This window comes from Pseudorasbora parva, chromosome 17 (genome assembly GCF_024679245.1).
Source record: "Pseudorasbora parva isolate DD20220531a chromosome 17, ASM2467924v1, whole genome shotgun sequence".
Taxonomy (NCBI): Eukaryota; Metazoa; Chordata; class Actinopteri; order Cypriniformes; family Gobionidae; genus Pseudorasbora; species Pseudorasbora parva.
The window spans coordinates 14,006,986-14,025,919 of NC_090188.1; the positions used below are offsets into that span (position 1 = coordinate 14,006,986).

At 38.4% G+C, this 18,934-nt stretch overlaps 1 protein-coding gene across 1 annotated transcript in view; it reads right to left on the reverse strand.

Moving 5' to 3' along the window:
- The window catches only part of lrpprc (leucine-rich pentatricopeptide repeat containing), a 71,428-nt gene that overhangs the window by 40,224 nt on the left and 12,270 nt on the right, over window positions 1–18,934 (reverse strand). The window contains exons 14-23 of the mRNA XM_067420917.1: window positions 16,810–16,879; window positions 14,138–14,165; window positions 13,993–14,050; window positions 12,960–13,066; window positions 11,983–12,060; window positions 11,479–11,541; window positions 11,267–11,380; window positions 9,770–9,900; window positions 7,048–7,133; window positions 219–426 (exon numbers count right to left, since the gene is read on the reverse strand). Of these exons, the coding sequence (XP_067277018.1) occupies window positions 219–426; window positions 7,048–7,133; window positions 9,770–9,900; window positions 11,267–11,380; window positions 11,479–11,541; window positions 11,983–12,060; window positions 12,960–13,066; window positions 13,993–14,050; window positions 14,138–14,165; window positions 16,810–16,879 (943 nt within the window). The remainder of the gene's footprint in view (window positions 1–218; window positions 427–7,047; window positions 7,134–9,769; window positions 9,901–11,266; window positions 11,381–11,478; window positions 11,542–11,982; window positions 12,061–12,959; window positions 13,067–13,992; window positions 14,051–14,137; window positions 14,166–16,809; window positions 16,880–18,934) is intronic.

The following is an 18,934-nucleotide window of genomic DNA, read 5'->3' on the forward strand; positions in this document are numbered from 1 at the left end:
TACTATAGTAAGTACATAAAGTGTTACCACAATATTATAGTTCATAAATGTATCTGCTTCAAAACTGACCCAAATGCAAAAGGAGGTTAAATGGAAGCCTTGTTAAAAAGAAATGTCAGCCATTCGCTTGCAATGCAGGGATCTTTCGGAAAGATTTGCAGATCTGTAGGTGCTACACAGTCAGGAAAGTCAGAAGTCTATAGAGTTTACTAACTTACCTCTCCAGATAGCAAGTAATGAGGGGTGAGCAGAGGTTATTGGATGGTTTGGCCAAGCCCAAGGTGAAGATGGTCTCCTGGAGGCGTCGAACAGTGTTGTCATCTCCTTTCATTGCAGCTGCATTCATTGTGAGGCTGAGCAAACTGATGGAGCCGTCCCTCAACGGCACATCTTTTTCCTTCATCTCCTTCAGCATGTCGATCGCCTCTTTATGACGCCACGATGTAGAGAGAAAGATAGATTGGCAAAAATATCAGTCATTTTGATTAGATAACCAACAACCGACTTGGCATCACTGCACATCACTGCTTGAAACTTCCATATGCAACTAGTGATATCTGGTATATATAGCAACCACTAAATAGGAGCTTGTACTGATAGCATTGTCTAATAAACAGCAAGTTCATACAACAGTTTAACCGTTTCGTTGACTCTTTCACAGACTTGTGGATATATATATAAATAATATACACGTGTGCTTTACCATCTCTGATGGGCCGGAGCCAGACGATAGTGCGCGCGAGAGAGAGAGATAGAGTGAGAGAGGGGAAGAGGTGATAAAAGCCCCCTTAGATAATTTCATGTGGGGAAAACAAACCGCTATTAAAACAACATTTTACACCCAGCGGGGATGCAAATGCTGTCGTATAATGCCAATTCGCCGCTAATTACTACTTGCATTTCTAAACGAGACTACAATTACAGAGGCCCCCACAATAGTAGGCTTTTTTTTCACGGTTCCCTGCAAAAGCATGCCGGGAAATTATAGGTGTGCAGCTAGTGCCCGGCGTGAACTCGGCGGGCTCTGGTCGTGGATACGCCACAGCTCCGCTGCGGTAATGGAGGCTTTTTACTGGGCGATGCTCCCATCTGGCAGAGGGGCGAGGGTCCACCTCCACAGCTGCTCTGTCACCAAGCCAGATAATTAAGATGTGTTTACGCGCTGTTTAGAGGCTAGCTAATGGGCTGATACCGATAGGGCCTGTTTGCACTGGCGATACTAATCATCTAGAACCGAGAGGGAGCGAAAGAGAGAGAGAGAATGAGGATACTATCATCACAGCTGTGTGAATATGGAAGTCTGTGTTGGCCACAGGCAGTCATACAAACTCCCACATTCCTATGACTCACAGCGGTACAGCTGTTGTTCATCTCCATTTCTTTATAGTACTTAAAAGTGATAGCTTCTGTGTCATTAGAGAATTGCAAAAATAATGACATCTTCTGTTGGTTAATAAACATACAGTCCCGCCCAAAACTCGCTTGATTGGGTGAACAATTGCTGTTTTGCTGGGATACTCGAACAGAATAATGTTTTAATTCCACCACAGTATTTACACTTTCCTGGGAATCTACAAATAGCATTAATCGGCATAAATTTAACCTGCTTTTTTAAACTTTCTACATAAACATTTAAAGGTCCCGTTCTTCACGTGTTTTCGAAGCTTTGATTATGTTTGCAGTGTGCAATATAACCCGAGTTCATGTTTCGCATATAAAAAAACACAGTATTTTTCACACAATTGACTTATCTGTACAGCGTGGTTTCCTCTGTCCTAAAAACGGCCTGATGATTTCCTTGTTCTATGAAGTCCTTCCTTCAGAAACACGTATCGAGTTCTGATTGGGCCAGCGCTTCCCGTGTTGTGATTGGACAGCAGCTTAGCGCACTTTGCCCGGAAAGGTCCCGCCTCTTACCACAACGGGGAGATGCAAGCGCTGAATGCGCGCTCTTCTCTACGTGGGAGAGCAACAAGACCACGCCCCCTTTGTTGCGTGTTTTTGTGGGCGGAGGGTTAGTCAACAAACGGTTCTAGTGACGTCATTACATCCCTGCACTTCCTGCTGTAGTCCAAACCGGCCGTTCGCTGTAGGCTTTGAAAGGGAACTTCTGTTAAATAAAATATCTCGCTTGCCATTGAACTTTGAGCTTTATAATTTTACAGGTATTATTTATGCTCTAACAGCAACATTACACACTAACTAAAGTTTGAAAGATGGAATCGCAAGGAACGGGACCTTTAAGTGAAAATATGCTGACTATAGTTAAAGGGTTAGTTCACCCAAAAATGAAAATTCTGTCATTAATTACTTAACCTAATGTCATTCGACACCCGTAAGATGGAACGCAAATGAAGATTTTTTTTGTTGAAGGTTTTCATTGACACCAATGTAATTTCCTCTCTCAAGACCCATAAAAGGCACTGAAGACATCGTTACAAAACCCAACTTACTACAGTGATTCTACAATAATTTTGTGACGAGAATAGTTTTTGTGGGCAAAAAAACCCTAAATAACGACTTATATAGTGTTGGGCTGATTTCAAAACACTGCTTCGAACCATTATGAATCAGCGTATTGATTCATGATTTAGATCGCCAATGTCACGTGATTTTAGCAGTTTGACACGCGATCCAAATCATGAATTTATATGCTGATTCATAACAGTTCGAAACGGTTTTGAAATCGGCCCATCACTATAAAGTCGTTATTTATGTTTAATTAACATAAAATTATTGTAGAATCACTGTAGTGAGATGGACTTTGTAATGACGTCTTCAGTGCCTTTTATGGGTCTTGAGAGAGGCAATGACATTGGTGTCAACGAAAGCCTTTCTGAGCCATCGGATTTCAACAAAAATATCTTCATTTGTGTTCCGAAGATAAACGAAGGTCTTACAGGTGTCGAACGACATTAGGGTAGTAATTAATGAGAGAATTAATGAGGTAGTAATTAATGAGAGAATTTTCATTTTTGGGTGAACCAACACCTTTAATATGTAGAATACTAAATATTTGTTTATTTTAAAATACTATTAAAAGTATTTTTTTTTAAATCATTAAGGAATTAAATTATGGAATATACAGGAATATATTATTAGTCAGACATATCATTTTTACTGTATTTTTGATCAAATAAATGCAGCCTTATAGAGACTTTGTTATTAAAAAAAACACAAAGAAATCCCCCATAATTTTGGACAACTGAGATAAATCACAGAGCGAGAAGGAAAACACCAAAACACAAACACCTACTTATATTTACAGGTAAAACTGTGGATTTCAGTAGCAAAAAAAACAAACTCTCCTTTACCCAACGAGCATTCCTACAGTGTTTTGACAATAACAAAGACCTCAAGTATGAAGCGTAATGGTATGCATATGGAAATATACGATGCAGGTCGACCTACAACAACACAGTTCACTTCAGTCTCCACACACGTGCACACACACTCAAACAGAGACAGCCAGCTTGTTTTAGCCCACAAATTCCAATCTGTCACTTCATCACCCTGCAATTTTTGTCCTGTTGTTATGCAAATGCAGCGCAACGCTCCGTACTGTCAGGAAAAGTGATGAGCCAAAAGGAACAGTGAAGCGGGGAACAGGAGGTTCAGCCGGGTCATGCTGAGTTTTTAAAAGGCTGCTTTTGTAAGATAAAGCTCTGTTCACTTATCTACTCAGTCACGCTGTTATTCGGGCACAGATCTCATCCTTTACTGCTTTTTTTTTTAATTTTTGAGGATTGTTTTATCAAGATCCCAGCAGTCAGCCCATTTAAATAGAGGCTTGTCATTTAAGAAGCGCTCTTGTCTAAAAAGTGGCACATGTTATGTGTTAACAGCTGGATATGAATTGAAGCAATGGAGGTTAAGTGGATCGCCGGAGGGCGTCGTGACAGCGATACCCACGAGGGGATTAGAACTAACAACCTCTTGATTCTCAGGCCGTCGTTCTAAGCACTCAACCATGTACTTTCCTTATAGCCCAGGGCTTTAACAAGCATTGTTGTATAGCAGCTCACTGATGGAGGACAACGTTTAAGCCATATAAAATGAGGCTATGCGCTAAAGCTGGATGAAAGTCATACAGAAAGGGATCCATTTGCCTTAATGTACCTCCCAGTGTTCTACTGAAGTACTCGCCTATTAAACACCTTTTTTGGGGGGTGGGGGGGCTTCGATTAATTTGGGCTTCTATTAATTTTCTCCATAGAGAAATTGACTAACATTCAAAATGAACCTTTCTAGACAAACCTACCATGAGCACAGAGGTTAAGTGATGATATGAGAAAAAAATGAATTACTGAAATTACATTACCTATAATCCTGTGGCAAGATACACCCAACAAAGGAGTGACTGCCCACTCCCATATCTAAACTATTTAAATTAATTAGATACATCAAACAAAACAACTATTAAACAATTAAAAATTATTTTATGATACTCTTTTCCTAAAGCATAGTGATATTAAAACTGTCTACTTTATGATATATATAATATAAATCATAAAGTAGTCAATCAATCAATCAATCAACTTTATTTATATAGCGCTTTTACAATCACGATTGTGTCAAAGCAGCTTCACAGTGTCAAACAGAATAATATTGCAACAAAATTAGATTTGGCTGTACAGTCGTACTGGAGAAAACAGTTATCAGCTTATTTTAATTCATCATATAGCGACAATGTTCGCATATCAGTATTATAGTTTATAGAATTAAATAAAACCTAATTCATAATTTTTTTGTATAATTATTGAATAACTTTAATCATAATTTTAGTCATCATAAAGTAGACCGTTTTAATTTCATTAATATCCTATGCTTTAGGAAAAGTCTATCATTAAATCATAAAAGTACTTAGTACATATTTTCTTAAGTTTTTGGTTTAGATTTGATGTAGTGTCATGATTCTCAGAGCTGGCTAATAATGATGATGACAATGATAATGATGATGATATTTTATTTGTCCTGCTGAGGGAAATTTGTTATGGGCACATGTAGCTATGTAACAATACAATATCATGTCATGCACACTAGAATTCAACAATTTTATGGAAACGTCAACCAGATGAGAGTTGTTGGAACTCTGATAAAACAAGACTTAAACTTCTTTAACCCAGAGTTTAAGATGAGATTTATGAAAAAGTAATCAGTCACTAGCGATGTTTCCATCACCCTGTTTTTAATGCGCATTTTGAAGCATCTCATCAGAAACGAGAGATGGAAAATCTCTTAATATTTGCAAAAAAATGTTAACACTTGTTTGGTGGTTTCGGACGGTGCGAAAAAGTTGCAAATAATGTTTGATGGAAACGCTTTTGCTGAATATATACTGACATATCGAAAAAGACTAATTTTCCGCTGATAGTGTTTTATTTACTGTTGGTTACTAGGTTACCCAGCTAGTGCTGCACTCAATTTAAATCAATCATGAGTGTTGAGTCCATCAAGCACTCCAAATGAGGAGCTCAATTTGTATGACGTGTGAGCAACTTTAAATGAAGACGCTGCCAATGTATAGCGTTTCAAAACAATTACTTATCCTGCCTTAGAAGGTTGCTGCCTATATAGGCAGTAAGCATCAAGTCAGACACCTTTGCTTTGGAATAGAGCAGAAAATGTCACAGCTCAACGTGACAGTACACGTGCTAGGCCACTGCTCTGAGGTGTGTAAACTTTTGCACAATACAAGGACTTGAACATGTCCTGAGGCTATGGATGAACGAGCAAGACAGACTTCTAAGTTGCAAATGAAGCCCCTCAGACCACTCTCTGGTCATACGGAGCACAGTTCACACATCACTGGACCACAAACAGCAACCGAGCTGAACCGAGCTTCAGCCGTATGAGAAAGCTCTGTGACGGCAGACAGCTCGAATTCTTCCTATCTGACAGAACCACTAATCAAACCCAATCAGCTGTTGGTGGTAAATGGGCCCGAATGGATGACTAGCAGCGGAGCATCCCGGCCCACTGTCTGATACCACACACACTGAGGTAAACAAATATCACACAGCCCATTAGTCCTCTGGCTCATTCTGCGGCCTTCTGCCAGCCTGTGAACCGGCAACAGCGTTTTACGAACTCCATAACAAACGTGAGGACATGAGGAAAAAAACAAAAAACAAAGTAGGAAGGAACAACAGGGGGAGAAAAGGTTTCAAACAAAAACAAGGCCATTAAAAGCCAGGGCAGTCGGTGCGCTACGGTGCCACGAGTCATGATCTTCAAGCGGATCGGGTTGCGGCGGCGATGCGGGCAGGCTGGGGCGCTGAGGTGTGTTAATGTGAATGACAAGCTCCGAGCACACACCGGCGGGCTAATGGCCACCGGCTCGCTCTGATGGACACACATATACATACACACACACTTTCCTCATCACACACTTTCGCCTGAATTCACATGCAAATGTGCGTGTGTGTGTGAAATACTCAAGCACTTTCCCCGACATGATATGCCATTAGTATCAGGACGGATTTCGGTAATTCTGTTAAAGTGCATTCGGTCCTGTAATTTCCCCTCGCTCGGTGACAGGATGAGTCCGAGCGAGAGGGAGGGGGCAGCCAAAGAGTGACACGCATCGTGAAAAGAGAGACAGAGCGTGTATTTTCACCATCACTGTGTGCACAAAGCAAAGAGGAAACACTTTTATTGTAATTGCGTCTTACATGAGCATGGAGAAATCCACCGTGGAATTCAGATAATGGCTGATTAATGTCCCCGTGTGGATAGACAGGTGTCTCGGACCTCACTCCCTCACGCAGACGCACGTGCACCAGCCTTGATTCGGAACGCCGCCTTTAAGAAACTAATTAAGCGAGAGGCAAGCTTTTGATAGCGACGTGATAAGTAATACAAAATTCTCATTGGTACCTTGACATCCTAAGTGGTTTAAAATGTGAGGCATGGCAAACCTAATGTGACGGCCCGCATTATTTGTGACAAACTAAACTAAATTATTTCATTAATCCGAGATGGTGAAAATAAGAGGGCATCTGCAATTATTTCAACAGGGACCGAAGCTTTCACATGGACACTAACCTTCCAGCTTGCCGTGTTTGGATAGCACTCGGACCAAGGCCACATACTTCTGAGCATCCAGCGCTACCTCCGAGTCCTTGCGAGCTCTGAAACGCCAAAGTAAGAGTAAACACAGGCTGACAAATGTGAAAGTCCTTTTCTTTGTGCTATGAATGCTTAAAATTCAAAGAGATAGTTCACTTGAAATAGTCATATGCATTTGGAACAACATGACGAGGTGAGCAAATAATGAGTTTCATTCATGGAAGAAAAAAGCATTTGAGTTTTCTATTTTGGCTGAAAATGGTGTTTTGTAAGTGGACCCAAAGCAAATAACTTATGATTGTATACAGCGGAAATTAATCAAAAACTTACTTTAGCTGGACATTAACTTTTTTCTAGAGCTGTTGTCCTTCAGCCGATAAAGGTTGAAATCCCGTCTGGCTAGCGCGCTTCCCATTATGTTCACACAAGTTAGAAGGCAGAAAGTAGACCTTTTGTGACCATCCAAACGATTTGACAACATGAGCATCTATGCTTTTTAGAGCCTGTTTACACCTTTATTTAGCGTCACCCACGTATGATCCAATCGACCAAAACGCATCTTAATACCAGGTGCAAACAGGACTTGAAATTGAATGCCTTGCTTTTCCCCATTGTGACGTACACTCACCTAAAGGATTATTAGGAACACCATACTAATACGGTGTTTGACCCCCTTTCGCCTTCAGGACTGTCTTGATTCTACGTGGCATTGATTCAACAAGGTGCTGAAAGCATTCTTTAGAAACGTTGACCCATATTGATAGGACAGCATCTTACAGTTGATGGAGATTTGTGGGATGCACATCCAGGGCATGAAGCTCCCGTTCCACCACATCCCAAAGATGCTCTATTGGGTTGAGATCTGGTGACTGTGGGGGCCATTTTAGTTCCGTGAACTCATTGTCATGTTCAAGAAAACAATTTGAAATGATTCAAGCTTTTTGGCATGTAGGGCTGCAGCTATCGATTCTTTTTGTAATCGATTAATCTAGCACTTAATCGATTGATTAATCGGATAATAATTAACTTTTTCTTTATTAAAGTGCAATACTAAATATATAAGAGATAAGACAGGTATCTTAAAATTAACATCTAATTTGTATTCTTTTTAGAAAAATTAAGTTTTATTGTGGAGATTGCATACATTAATAACTGTGAAACCAAACAATTTTAATGCATTCAATTTCCATATTAAATTATATAAAAATCTATTTCAAATTACTTTAAAAAGGTAAACATAGTTCAAGCTAAAACTAAACCTACACAACCAAACCAAAATAACAGTAAAATAATAACAATAATGCCTAAACATTGTATTTATGTTAACTTAACTTTCATGTTTCGGCTTCAGCTCAGGCATGACATAAGCCTTTACTGTTTATTTACTCCTTTTCGCATCCTGAAGCTCAACACACAGTTGTCTTCATGTAAATCGAGACTCATCAGACCAGGCAACATCTTTCCAGTCTTCAACTGTTTAATTTTGGTGAGCTTGTGCAAATTGTAGCCTCTTTTTCCTATTTGTAGTGGAGATGAGTGGTACCCGGTGGGGTCTTCTGCTGTTGTAGCCCATCCACCTCAAAGTTGTGCGTGTTGTGGCTTCACAAATGCTTTGCTGCATACCTCGGTTTTAACAAGCGTTTTTTTCAGTCAAAGTTGCTCTTCTATCAGCTTGAATCAGTCGGCCCATTCTCCTCTGACCTCTAGCATCAACAAGGCATTTAGTTACTGGATTTTTTTTCCTTTTCAGACCATTCTTTGTAAACCCTAGAAATGGTTGTGCGTGAAAATCCCAGTAACTGAGCAGATTGTGAAATACTCAGACTCATCTGGCACCAACAACCATGCCACGCTCAAAATTGCTTAAATCACCTTTCTTTCCCATTCTGACATTCAGTTTGGAGTTCAGGAGATTGTTTTGACCAGGACCACACTCCTAAAGGCATTGAAGCAACTGCCATGTGATTGGTTGATAGATAATTGCATTAATGAGAAATTGATCAGGTGTTCATAATAGTCCTTTAGGTGAGTGTATATCCAAGTGATACGACTTCTCTAAATGGAAAAAAAATGTAGGGAGGGACTTGATTACGTCCATAGGGATCTTAGAACGTGAGCGTGAAAACTAAATGGAAGATTGTTTCATGTAAGTGACAGGTTGCAGGCGGGGAGGTATTATAATCCTGTTCTCACACCAGTGCACACATCAGAGAAGAGATGTCATTGTGAGAGGGAGGGGACATTAAAGACATTAATAAAGATAAGGGCACATTTCTTTTTTTTATAATTATGTACTTTGATAAATCAACCCTGTTGAAAGGATCAAGTGGCTTGGAGAACGGATGGCTGGATTGATAAATGATCTATAAAAAAAAAACCCCAATGAAATCAAACAATAAAACAATAAGAATTGTGAAATTTAGGGAGACATTAACAGCTCATTGAATGGAAGCATTATCGCGAACAAACATGTAAATCAGAAGATGAGAAATAGTCATATAGACTTATTTTATTGGTGCTTTTGTGTCCTTTTTGAGGCTTGAAGCTACATCTTGATTTTAAAAAATGGCCTTTCATGTTCCACAGTCTTACGGGTGTGGAATCATATGATTTCAATTTCTTGTTTTGATTTTTCGACAATTAAAAGAACAGTTCACCAAGAAGGTTATGATGAAGATGATATGTGCGTCAAACTTACAATTCCCTTTTTAGTTTGATGGCTTCCTCAGCATTGTCATGGCGACAGCAAAGGTTGATGAGCATGGCATAAGTGGCAGGAGTCATATCTGCTTCATACTGAATTTTAAGCTCCAGAGCTTGCTCCAGTTTCTGATGAGAGCCAAAGTTCAAGGGAAAAGTCAATTATACATATACACAAACACAGATAATAAATGATTCTGGCTGGTGACAGGCCGACATTAACTTTTTTTTGCAGACGTAAGCTATTTGCTGCGAAAGTGTGAGACTTCCGATTCATTAGCCGGAAGAGGTAAATAACTAGAAGGATAAAGTGCAGGTAGTGGTGAAGCTATTTGCACTACAAACAAACGTGTTTATAATTAAAGGGATAGTTCACCTGAAAATTCTAATTCTCCTTAATTACTCATGTAAGGCCTTCGTTCATCGTCAGAACACAAATCAAGATATTTTTGATGAAATCAGATCTCTCAGAGCCCCTTCATAGACAAGTAACCAATTACCACTTTCAAGGCCCAGAAAAGTAGCAAAGACATCATTAAAATAGTCCATGTGACTCCAGTGGTTCAACTTTAATTTTACGAAGTGACCAGTATACATTGTGTGCAAAAACAAACAAAAATAACACCTTTATTCAACAATTTCTTCTAGCCTGTGTCAGACTCTTACGCTGTTGACGCAGTGTAAACCGTAAACAGTGCAGCACTTCCAGAATGTCAGCATACCATTGGACGACAACACCACTCACGGGAGCACCACGAGACGTTCTAATGTAGAACTAGGAAGCGGTGCTCTGTATGCTATGTCAACAGCACAAGAGTCTGACACCAAGGTTTTAACGATGTCATTACTACCTTTCTGGGCCTTGTGTTCATAAAATTGCTGTCTATGGAATTCATCAAAAATATCTTAAAGGAATAATTCACTTTAAAATGAAAATTCTTTCATCCTTTACTCCCCCTCAAGTTGTTTCAAACCTGCATGACCTTCTTTCTTCAGCTGAACACAAAGGAAGATTTTTTGAAGAATGTCAGTAACCAAACAGTTAACTGGAGCCATTGACTTCCATAGTATTTTTTTTTTTCCTACTATGGAAGTCAATGGCTCCAGTTAACTGTTTGGTTACTGACATTCTTCAAAAAATCGTCCTTTGTGTTCAGCTGAAGAAAGAAGTTCATACAGGTTTGAAACAACTTGAGAATGACAGAATTTTCATTTTAAAGTGAACTATCCTTTTAAGATAATACATTTAAATAATATGATAAATAACAGTTTGCAACATCATGCAGCAAATGGATGGACTGTTTTGAACAGATTAAAAACTAGCTAACACAGAAAGCCTTGCAAATGAAAGTTAAAAAGACAGAGTCAACTCTTAAATCAAAAATAATATACATAATTAATTGTATTTATTTAATGACCAACTATAAAGGACTATAAAAACTAGACTAGAACATTAACAAATCTGGAAAGTATTTAAGAGAAGAATAGCCCTCACCTCCTCTGTGCACAGCAAAGCGATAATTTTTTTGAGGATGGAATTGGCGGGCTTGCCCTCAGCTTTCAGCTCTGCCAAGGTCTTCTCCAAGAATGAAAGTCTCCCCTCCAATCCCTGACACAAACATAAGGATATTTGACTGACAGCTCATCTGATGCATTGAACACATTTGGTTGAAGAATAAAAATAAATAAAAAAAGACAAACACTTACTCTAAGCAGTGGCACATCAGTCACCATCCCATTTTCCTTTTTATCCACAAGAGCAAGCACATCCTGAAAAATAAATGATGCCCTGCTCTATTAACAGTACATCACAGACCTGAATAAAACAATCAAAACTAGATTTGTAAAGTTTTGAAGAACACAGTGATGTTTGCCCATGCAAAACATGCCCTTGATGCTAGGATGCAAGGGCGGTTGCAAGTGCATTGTTAGGCAGTCTATTTAGCGTGGTTGCTAAGTAGCTTCTTACTGATTAACAAGTATCTCTTTCAATGCGAGTGTAAATGTTTTTTGTGGCCTTATGTTTTTGCCAATATTTAGATATAACTAGCCCGAAGTGCAACTGCACCACATGTCGGAGCACTTGGCCACTCGGCTATGGGTCCAACTAAGACATTTTTTTGGTTGCCCATTTTATTGTCTACCAGAGAAAAAAACAAGTTATGACAATTTGTAAAATTATACTTGAAAACAGAATTAATAATAAAATACCTTGATGAGCTCTGGAACTTGGTAGGCTTCCAGAATGTTCCTGATTCCTCTGAAGATATTCAGTGAGATGTTTATATTCTAAAAAAAGCAAACAAATTATTGACATGACATATACACTTCCACTTCCACGTAGAATCAAGACAGTCCAAAGAATGAACTGAATTGACACTAACAAGTAATTTCAAAATGGTCTTTAACTTTTCTTCAGTGCCCTCATATGAATGCATGCATGTTATTTTTCTGACCACTAAAGTCTTTTAAATGTTACATTTAATAGTAAACAATCAAAAATGTAGACGTGGAAATAAACCTTCCATGTTCTTCAGGTAGTTTTTAATTTTTCAAGCCAAATGCTCAGTGCACTAGCTTAGCATAGCACTAATTGATTAGCCTGCTAGCTTAGCCTATGTTTTATACTTTACCATCCACAAGTATGGGATACGTTTTTAAAAAGAAGTCTCTTATGAGGCATTTATTTGATTAAAAATATAGTATAGACTAATATTGCAAAATATTATTGCAATTTCAAATAACTGCTTTCTATTTGAATATATCTGAGAATGCAATATATTCATGTGATGGCAATGTTTAATTTTAAGCAGCCATTACTACTATCTTCAGTCACACAATCCTTCAGAAATCCTTCTATTATGGTGATTTGGTGCTCAAGAAACATTTCTTATGATCAACGTTTAAACCGAAGTGATGCTTAATATTTTAGTGTAAACCATGATACATTTTTCAGGATTGTTTAATAAAGTTCAAAAGAACAGCATTTACTTGAAACAGAAATATTTTGTAACATTATAAAATGTCTTTAGTCTCTTTTGATTTGTTTAATACAAAATTAAATAGTCTTAACCCCAAAAATTTTGATTGCTAGTGTGCGTTTTTGTCTGATAAGGCGGCATTGTGAACTGCTACTCCCTGGGGTCCTAGACGGACTTATTTAACAGGCAGACCGTTTACAGATGTACCATGTTCTTGAGCAGGCTGAAGTACTCTCTAATCTTCTCTTCTTTGGAGTGCACCTCTCCCTCGTTCATGGAATCAATCAGGTTGTAAAGCAAGTAGGCCACATTTTCTGCAAAAGGAAAAAAGAGCCAATTTGACAATTGCTGCTTTTAATAAATAAATGAATAGTTATATGAAATCACAATAGGAGCTTCTGCAGAACCAGAACAACAAAAAAATATTGCAATCCAGCAAATAAGCTCTTAAACTGTATAAGTGTGTTGTGCTGACACGGGCAGCTTTGCCCCAGACTTGACTGAAGTCAGTTTTAACAAATGGCTGGCAGCTGACAGCCTCACGCACACATTTCCGTTGTGCATAGTGATGGGATGAGACAGAGAGACCGTCTCCATCGCTCCCACCTGCTCGGACACCAGCGCGAAGGCCCGCTCCGGTGCAGCGAGACGACAGACACTCACAGAAGCTCTGTTAACTCAGCGCAGAGTCAGCAAACAGACAGCACTCACACAAACATGCACACGGCTACTTTTCAGACTGCATCAGACACACACACTTAATGCAAAGTACAGCTGTCAGGATGAACTCCATCACTGCCAGAAACCCTACACACACACACACGATACTGCCAGTGATAACCAGCTCAGAGGACATATAGGCACAGAGATTTTGTAGTGCAGTGTTGCCCAATCTCTTTGTCTTATACTATGCAACTCCAGAACTGGTACTGTACTTTCACCAATAATTAGCATTAATATTAATTAAAATAAAAATAAAATAAAAACTGAGTGGAAGTCATATGCAGCATGTTATAATTTATTAGGCAACTGTAGATAGAATTTTTCTGACTCTTGTAAAATGAAGTCCTTTTTGAAAGATTTAAATATTGTTCTATGAATACTGCGGGACCATTCAAATCAACAGAAAAGTGATTTTAAAATGGCGAGAGAGAAAAACATGGGTAATGCGAGCAGCCAATTGTGTTAAAAACAGATACATGCAGTTAACAGAGTGTGAAAAATAGTACTAGCAACATACCAGATGTTTCAGGGTCAGCATGATTGAACCGGGCATCTTTATAGAGATGCTCTGTGATCTGTAACATCAGATTAAGAGGTTACTTTAACAGAGGTTTTTTACATTTTTCCATCATCTTTCACAAAATCTCTTGGTTTCATCTTACCTTTGCCATGAGCTCCACGTCATGGAACCTGTAGGGGGCAGTAGAGGATCAGAGATGACACACATTCAGACATGAATTAAATCATTAATTGCAACTTTGAAACCGAACATTTCAAAATCTAACATCTGACAAGACAGTGATATCAAGATATCAAGTATACATTTGGTGTGACAGGGCTTCATTTGACCAGTGAGAACCTATAGCAGGGGTCCCACACCTTTTGACCAATCAATCTCTATGATCTGCATAAGGAAAACAGTTATACAGAGACTGCACTTGAGTCAAAATATTTTATAGCCAAGCATAACTAAAAAATAATGATATAAAATGTGTATAAGTTAGTATTTAAAAAAAGCAAAACCGAAAGCCCGTAGAATGTCCATGCCAAATACTGAAAAAGGAGGTAAATATTTACTTGTGCATTAGCTAAAAAAGCATACCAAACTTCAACAAGGAGAGGATTTCGCACACGTAAAATAATATTTCTTACAAATGCAAACAAAACATTTAATTTGGCATCTGATAAAATTTACATTTTTGTAAATATTATAGTAATAGTATTTTTTTTGTCTGGTATACTTAAGAATATGAGTGTACATACTTTTTTATGCTATTAAGGTATATAAAAAAATAGATTTTTTTGAGTTCACTTTATTGGATGTAAAACATTATTAATTTATTGAAAATAAAGTAGTTTTTTTTTCATGATCCTTCCTTTTGATCCATTTAGAGGATGGGTACATGATGGTCATAAAGGGATGGACATGGTCAGAAACAAAGCGCAGGTAGGCCGTGGCATTTAAACGATGCCCAAATGGCATTAAGGGGCCTAAAGTGTGCCAAGAAAACGTCCCCCACACCATTACACCACCACCAGCAGCCTGCACAGTGGTAACAAGGCATGATGGATCCATGTTCTCATTCTGTTTACGCCAAATTCTGACTCTACTATCATCAGACCAGGCAACAATTTTCCAGTCTTCAACTGTTTAATTTTGGTGAGCTTGTGCAAATTGTAGCCTCTTTTTCCTATTTGTAGTGTCTTCTGCTGTTGTAAGCCCATCTGCCTCAAGGTTGTGAGTGTTGTGGCTTCACAAATGCTTTGCTAGGTTGTAACGAGCGGTTATTTCAGTCAAAGTTGCTCTTCTATCAGCTTGAATCAGTCGGCCCATTCTCCTCTGACCTCTAGCATCAACAAGGCATTTTCGCCCACAGGACTGTCGCATACTGTTTTTTCCTTTTCACATGATTCTTTGTAAACCCTAGAAATGGTTGTGCGTGAAAATCCCAGTAACTGAGCAGATTGTGAAATACTCAGACCAGCCCATCTGGCACCAACAACCATGCCACGCTCAAAATTGCTTAAATCACCTTTCTTTCCCATTCTGACATTCAGTTTGGAGTTCAGGAGATTGTCTTGACCAGGACCACACCCCTAAATGCACTGAAGCAACTGCCAATGTTATTGGTTGATTAGATAATTGCATTAATGAGAAATTGAACAGGTGTTCCTAATAATCCTTTAGGTGAGTGTATATATATATATATATATATCAAAATATCATTGCACCAGTAGGTGGCGACAAATAACTTAAAGATTTTTAGCATTGAATCCTTCAATCAAGAGATCAGAAAATTCTGATTCATCAAGTAATGAAACAAGTGAAATTATTCAATCATTCATCCAAACAGATTTTTTTTTTTAAAATAATGAATTCAATTTTTTTTTTTAATAGACTAGAGCATTAACATTTTGTCAGAACCTCTAGTAAATTAGGCTATGTTATTTCGTACATATTATGCTTACCACAATTTAACATCATTATAAATACATTTACAGTATATCTCATGGATCTTAAATGGCTCTAAAAGCTCTTTCTAGAGCCTCGGTGGTCACATATATGCAAATTCACATACATCATGAAATCAAGATGCAGCGCTGGTAGGGAATGTTGATGGCGGAAAGCAAGGAGACGATGAAGGAAAAAAGATTCATCATTGTTTAATGATTAAATTATCTAGTGACCTTGACTATTACAAGAGCAGGTCGCTAAGGAGACAGGGCCCCGACAACCCCCTCTACCCTTCTGACAACCCCAATTACAAACCTGACATCCATCGCTGCCGGCAACCTCCCTGCTCCTCTTTCACATCTAAATGCTTTGCTAAATACAGAGGACAGCAGCATCTGCTGCCCTACGGCCTGTGTTCAAATCAGAGTTAAAAACAGAGCTGGTCCTTAACTATTGTGCATGATGGGATTGATTTTAGATCCAAGCTGAGTGAGTGCACTAAGTGATACCAGAAGAAAATGATGAGATGGATAAAATACCATGACAGGTTTATGAGTATGTGGGAGCAATGAGGTGATCGTCTGAGGGAATTAGCCAAAAAACAAACGCTGACAGCCATGTTGATGGGTAAAATGCGGATGTGAGCACTTGCATCTCTCCATCAGTGGCAGTCAGGATAGTTAGTAGTCTTTCAGCATCGGACAGTCAGGCATCAAAACAACAAAAAGGACAAACTCTATTTGCATTCTTCCCATGCTGTAATTGGGCTACAGATGACTGTGTCCATATGCATGAGATGACGAATGAGCGGCTGTCTAGCCAAAAGGCAGAACATTTTACTTGCGCACGCACACACAAGTTTTTTTTTCCATTACTTACCCTCTAAATCCAGAGATCAGACTGGATCTGAAAGAACTGAGGTCAATGGCTGGGAGAGCAGGTGAAGACACTGCAAGAGTGAGAATATACGAGTGAATGTCATGATAGCAGAAACATTTCACCTCACAAGCACTCAGTAATGATCTTTCGGCTCTATGTCCTTTAATATTTTTATCAATGCTCAATGCGCTTTTAAGCTCTTTCGGTGTATAGCTACTCTCCCCCACGCAAAAAAAAAAAAGAAAAAAAAGAGGGCTTTATTCCGATGATGCAGATATTTAACGGTAGAACAGACACGGTGGTGAGCAGCAGAAGAGATTAATACTTTTATTAAAGGGTTAGTTCACCCAAAAATGTACATTTTCACATTAATTACTTACCCTAATGTTGTTCGACACCCATAAGACATCTTTGGAACACAAATGAAGATATTTTTGTTGAAATCCGATGGCTCAGAAAGGCTTTTATTGACACCAATGTCATTTCCTCTCTCAAGACCCATAAAAGGCACTAAAGACGTCATTACAAAGTCCATCTCACTACAGTGATTCTACAATAATTTTATCAAGCTACGAGAATCATTTTTGTGCGCAAAAAAGAAAAAGAAAAGACTGACAGTGTAGTATAGTATTCGGATCGTGTGTCAAACTGCAAAACTGCTGAAATCACGTGACTATAGTGAGCCGAATCAAGAATCAATACCCGCATTCATAATGGTTGGAAGCTTTGTTTTGAAATCGGCCCATTACTACAGAAGTCATAATTTTATTTATTTTCTCATCGCTTCATAAAATTATTGTACAATCACTGTAGTGAGATGTAACGACATTTTTAGTGCCTTTTATGGGTCTTGAGAGAGGAAATGACATTGGAGGCCTTTCTGAGCCATCGGATTTCAACAAAAATATCTTCATTTGTATTCCGAAGATGAACGGAGGTCTTACGGGTGTCGAATGACATTAGGGTAAGTACTTATTGACAGAATTTATTTTTGGGTGAACTAACCCTTTAAAACAGGACTCCGGCCGTTCATCTACAACCAAGCTTGTGACAAATTAATAACGTGGAGCCTTTACACAAGAACGCTTGTCTACATTTAGAATGATCACTTCAGTATATTAAGAACATTTCATAAACAATGTTCTAATTGGGGAAATTATTTTGGACCAGCAGTATTAGCATTGTTACATTTGAGGCCACGTCAGCATCTGTGTCTATATTCATGGCAAAAACTGAAATTACAAAAATACACAAAAGTAAACACCAAACAAGCATTTTTAAAAGAATTTTAACATTAACGTGATGCAAATTCTAAAAACGTTTTTGCTAAAATACTTACAGGGTTAGTTCACCCAAAAATAAAAATGTATGTCATTAATGACTCACCCTAATGTCGTTCCACACCCGTAAGACCTCTGTTCATCTTCAGAGCACAGTTTAAGATATTATACATTAGGTTGGAGAGCTTTTCTGTTCCTTGAATTCAAGTGTATGCACACTTCTTTTTGGACCAAAATGTATTTTCAACGCTTCAAGAGATTCTAATTAACTAACTGATCTCACATATGGACTACTTTGATGATGTTTTAATTAGCTTTCAGGACATGGACAGTATAGCGTGCATACACTTTCATTGAAGGAACAGAAAAGCTCTTGGACTAAATATAAAATATATTAAACTGTGTTCTGAAGATGAACGGAGGTCTTGCAGGTGTGGAACAACATTGGGGTCATTGCATTGTAGAGTCATTAATGACATAAATAACATTTTTGGGTGAACTAACCCTTTAAGTCCTTTAGTGAGCTTACTTCATAAAAAAGTGGTCTAATTGCATTAAAATTGGGAGAGTTCAATAAACGGACCGGCAAATACTACAGCTGTCCACATACAAATGTATAACTATTCCAAGAAAGTACTGATCTGACCTAGGAAAGAGAGATTGAACCTTTTGGAACTTTAAATGAACACCTCTGACTTAAAAGGCCTAATGGAGACGAAACTGCTTGGTAGAGAGTGGGCAGGTTTGAGTGGCTATGCATGTGTAGTCCTGATGGCCGGCAATTAGTCTCCAAGTGATGAACACAAACATACAGAGTACATCTAAAATAAACTCTACAGAGTTGT